We start from the raw sequence: 5,000 nt of genomic DNA, 5'->3' as shown, positions 1-5,000 counted from the left end.
ATCCAAAACCCACCTGTTTAAAGCTTGCATTATTAGGGGCGTGGCCTTTGGACTGTGTTTGTGCTGTTATTAGCGTGGCTGCTGTGTGGTTCTCTGCAGTAGTGGGGCTCATGTTTTAAATTAGCACGTATCTCTGTGATGCTCCCAAACAGTCTGCACTAACCAGGCTGACAAGGATCAGCTGTCATAACTCCACCCTCTCATCTAAATATGGTCACTAAAGGAAGCAAAGCCCAGCATGGAGCTGAGGGTCACTGAGCCTTCAGGACCCCAGTTTGGCTTCACATAAATTATTTTAAAGGTGATTTTAGAAAACTCTAAAAATATGAACTACAAAATGACGTTAGCAGGAGCAAAGTGATGAAATAAGACACCTGAGAGAGCGAGCAGGTGGCTGCAGGTATGACAGGTGAAGCAGCTCTAATCCTGCTAAGAGGATCAGTCTGCACACACACAGAGTGTAAGCTGGCTTTGCGTGCTGAGGATCAGCGTCGTGGGTCTGATGAGTGGAACTGAGGCATAATGGGAGCAGGCGCCGACTCGACGGGGACGAACCCCCCAAAACACCCTGACCTCTGAACCCGAGACACACAGTGAGCACGGTAAGTGTGTGTGTCTGTGTGTGAGAGTGTGTGTGTGTGCGTTACTGATATCACAGAGAAATCTGTTTGGCAGATCTCAGTGAGACATGTTGACCATAATGACAGTTTGACAGAAACTGAAGGAACTGATCACATGTGTGTGTTCGTGTGTGTGTAGGTGTCATGGATGCCGTAGATCCATCTCCTCTGCGACGTTTCGTCATTGCGAAACATTCGATCACCTCCATCTTTGACCAGCTGCTGGACTTTGTGAAGGATGGCTGCGCCTTTGTGGATGGTGAGAAACACACACACTCAGAGCTTTAGGTGCTGTGATGGTGTATGTTCGTACAAACCGGTCTGCATGCTTCCTGGAGTCGTTCTCAGCATCAGGTCTGAAATGGGGACGAGCGTGTGCTGCCCACAGATGCAGAGCCTGCAGCCTCTCTGCTGACCGGCACGCACCTCCTGCTCTGTCTTTAAATAAAGTCTGGCTTCTCTCTGTGTCTGATGCTGCAGTGGCCACAGAGCGGACGCCAAAGGTCATGCCGTTCAGTACGCAAGTAGCCTTTGATGCCCTGACATCAGGAACATCTGAAGCTCCTCTCAGGAAAACTCGCTGTCATTTTCATTGTCAGTTTACTCGCTGTGTTTGTTTGATGTCAGAGGCGTGGCGCAGCGAGGACCTGGGTCAGGTGGCCGTGGAGGAGCAGAGTTTGGAGATGCAGAGCTGTGCCATCAAGCTGACGACCATCAGAGATGTCCTGCTCAGGAGACACATGAAGGTGGCGTTTTTTGGCAGGTGAGCAGTTTACAGAAACTGCAGAATATAGGCGGGTGAGCCTGCACACAGTAGAAAACATTGATGTAGCTTCTAGGTTGGAGAAATGAAGCCAAGGTGCTGCATTCTACCTGAAGGCCACCAGATGGAGACAGCAACTAGTTATTTGCAAAGTGTGACTCTGCCCATATTATATCACTTCACAAAAAGTTTCAGTAACAGCAGGGTACGGCAGTGAACAGGAGCTAACGGGGGCTAACAGGAGCTAACGGGGGCTAACAGGAGCTAACGGGGCTAACAGGAGCTAACAGGGGCTAACGGGGGCTAACGGGGGCTAACAGGTGCTAACGGGGGCTAACAGGAGCTAACGGGGGCTAACAGGAGCTAACGGGGGCTAACAGGAGCTAACGGGGGCTAACAGGGGCTAACGGGGGCTAACAGGTGCTAACAGGAGCTAACGGGGGCTAACTGTTAGCAGTGACCGTGGTCCACTTGATGCAGTGACTACAGAGACTGAAGTTTGTTTTATTGACCCAAAATACTGACAAGCATTCAAACATTTTCATATCTTGCCCAGTATCAACTGAGGGTTGTTGATAACATAAATATATCGTGTTGCGTGATGTTGGGGAGAATGCCATCGTTACTCTCCGCAGCATTAGTAAACACACTCAGAGGGCCTAAGCTAACGTTCATCTTCAGCCTTGCCGTGCCCAGTTTCTCCACATAATGAGTAAGATGCTTGTACTTCCTCTGAGAGAGAAAATACACTTGTTTGTTTACTCATAGTTGCCGCAGTTTATCTTGTCTACATGATGCTCAGTTGGTTTCTTATCATGTCCAAAATGGCCGACAAGTTACTGTCACGTGCCAAGGAGTCACATGTCTGCAAAGCCTCTGTTGGTGCCCTAATCTGTGAGCCTGGTTCTGCTCACGGTTTCTTCCTGTTAAAAGGCAGTTTTTCCTTCCCACCATTGCCAAAGTGCTTGCTCATAGGGGGTCACATGATTTCTGGTTTGCTTCTGTATGATTGTAGCATCTCTGAAGCTATTCCCAAAGTAAAGAGTGCTGCGCCCCCCTTAAAAATCAGGAAACCCCACAGGGTCCAACCAATCTTATAATGGATTTCCTTTGAAACTTCCATTCAAAAAACATCAATCCGCCTGCCTTCAGTACATTAGCAGTAAGTTTATGTCAGAGTAATGAGTGACATCACAAACTCAAGTAATAATTCCCTTTTTATTTCTAAATAAATCGATTTATATGAATATTTAACAGAACATACACGTGAGTTATTTCCAGAGATGGGCAGTAATGTGTTACAAGTAACGGATTACAGTAACGCGTTACAAGTAACTACAAGTTACTTTTTTCGAGTAACAAGTAAAGTAAGGGATTACTATTGCAAAAAAGGTAATTAGATTACCGCTACTTTACCGTAGGAACGCTGCGTTACTGCGTTACTAAAACCGTGATTTCTTTGTGAGAATGTCTCATGACAGTGACGTAAGCGAGTGCGCCGTTAGTGACAACAGCTGTGTGCAGATCAACAATGGATCATATATCGAGTGCAGAGAGAGTATGAGCGTGCAGCGTTTAAAGCGTGGAAGCACTGACCTTACTTTGAGTTTGATTCCATAAAAAGTGACAAAAACATTAGTGTCCGCTGTGCGTGGGAAGAAAACTTCTTTTTACAGCGAAAAAAACCCCTAAACTTCCAACAAGCACCGAGTAGCTACGACGTAATGGGAAACTCACAGAGAAACTCACGGATTCTTCCACTGACCGCGGCACACCTGCACCAGCGTAAACCTCCGCCTGCCCCACTCCTGCTTTACAGGTGAAAATAGAGCAACAGGACCGCTGAGTCTTTGACTTTATTTATTTTCTGCTGTGTTTTACTTGCATCTATTTGAAAGACTGAGTGTAAACACACAAAATATTTTATTTTATGTGCTGGAATGTGCAGAAAATAGGTTTAAATGTTAAACTAATTTATTCAACTAAGAGAATGTTGCATATAATTAAATCTTTGCTTGAATTCATAAAGTTAAAAGATTAAAACTAATAAAACAAGTTTGGTTACATTTTGTATGAAGGATTATGTAGAAAAAGTAGAATTGGGCTGAAAGATCTATCGCTTTATCACCTATTCAGGTTGTAAATCGTGTTTTTAAAAAGTAACTAAGTAACTAAGTAACTATTTACTTTTGAAAATAAGTAATCAATAAAGTAACGGGATTACTTTTTTGGGGACGTAATCCGTAATTAGTTACTGATTACTTTTTTCAACTTGACCAACACTGGTTATTTCAAACTGACTGCTGCAGGCACCTGCAGTACCTTTGCAGCCTACCAGGGGGCACCAGACCACACTTTGGGAATCCTTTTCAATATAAAGTGCTTCGAGGCGACTGTTATTGTGATTGGATGCTATATTTAAAAAAATGAACAGGATCAAATTATATTAATTTATTTGACCTTTGACATCTGTGTTTTCGAGCTCAGTCATTCGTTCTGAGTCTTAATGAATATAGAATAAAGGCTGATATCACTCTTTGACCCACTGTGGCATTGGCTAATTTTCCAATCACAAGTCGTTAGCGGGTGTGGTTGCTCAGCCAGACCCGCCCTTTCTCATCATATTGAATCACTGGCACAGTGACAGCTCCACGTGAGCGATTTAAAACCATCCTGCAGCTTTTAAGGAGGAAATTCTCCACAGAGCCCAAACAGTGAGTGTGTCCAGCTGTAAACATGTTGGGAGGCTGTTGGGACTGACTCACTGCTGCCCCTGCTGGACTGTAGAGGATCTGTACTGTTTGTTGGCTCTCCATTTTTTAGCAGCACATGTTGATGCTTGTGACGTTTGAACTCATTTTTTACTTGAGACGATGAAACAAAGAAATTGAGTTTGCATCAAAGGTGACGGAAGCTCGTAGTTCAGAGCTCCGGGGACGCTGCGTTACAGTTACAGCCGTTTGTCCTCAGCTCTGATTCCAGCAGCAGCGTGTGTGTGTGTGTGTGTGTGTGTGTGTGTGTGTGTGTGTGTGTGTGTGTGTGTGTGTGTGTGTGTGTGTGTGTGTGTGTGTGTGGATAGAGCCTGATAAAAGCTGAGACCAGCTAACCGACGTTTGTTCTGTGAAAGCAGAGCTGAACACACTGATAAGGTTTATCTGCGACCCCGGCTGAGGCACGCTCACAGTCGGACACGTGGATTTCTGCAGAAACTCATGATGTAACGACCGTCACTTGATAAACTGGGTGATGTAATAACTCGTCAGCTCTCACCCGAGGATGGTGAGGCCCTCTTGTGCTGTCATACTGCTTCTTGCCCGACTTTGAAGGCCGAACCTGCTCGCTGTTTCGTTCGGTTTGAGCCACGATGATGCAGCGGGCGCTGAGATGAAGGTTTTGGTGTTAGTCAGCATCGTTGAAGGTTTTCATATTAATTATAATGATTGTACATTTGCTGTGGATCAGGACGAGTAACGGGAAGAGCACAGTGATCAACGCCATGCTGAGAGACCGAGTGCTGCCCAGCGGCATCGGTCACACCACCAACTGTTTCCTGAGCGTCGAAGGGACCGACGAAGACGAGGCTTTCCTCATTACCGAGGCGTCCACCGAGAGGAGGA

The 5,000-nt window shown here is 45.7% G+C and overlaps 1 protein-coding gene across 1 annotated transcript in view; it reads left to right on the top strand.

Annotated features, from left to right (window-relative positions):
* The first annotated feature begins 396 nt into the window (after window positions 1–396).
* Window positions 397–5,000, top strand: part of mfn1a (mitofusin 1a) — a 12,408-nt gene continuing 7,804 nt past the window's right edge. Inside the window, exons 1-4 of the mRNA XM_080861147.1 lie at window positions 397–602; window positions 760–879; window positions 1,248–1,383; window positions 4,846–5,000. The exon at window positions 4,846–5,000 is cut by the window's right edge and continues 17 nt beyond it. Of these exons, the coding sequence (XP_080717273.1) occupies window positions 765–879; window positions 1,248–1,383; window positions 4,846–5,000 (406 nt within the window). The 5' untranslated portion in view covers window positions 397–602; window positions 760–764. The remainder of the gene's footprint in view (window positions 603–759; window positions 880–1,247; window positions 1,384–4,845) is intronic.

This window comes from Rhamphochromis sp. 'chilingali', assembly GCF_963969265.1.
Source record: "Rhamphochromis sp. 'chilingali' genome assembly, chromosome: 16".
NCBI classification, from domain to species: Eukaryota; Metazoa; Chordata; class Actinopteri; order Cichliformes; family Cichlidae; genus Rhamphochromis; species Rhamphochromis sp. 'chilingali'.
Note: the sequence above shows the minus strand (reverse complement) of the source record. Positions and strands in the feature narration are given on the sequence as shown.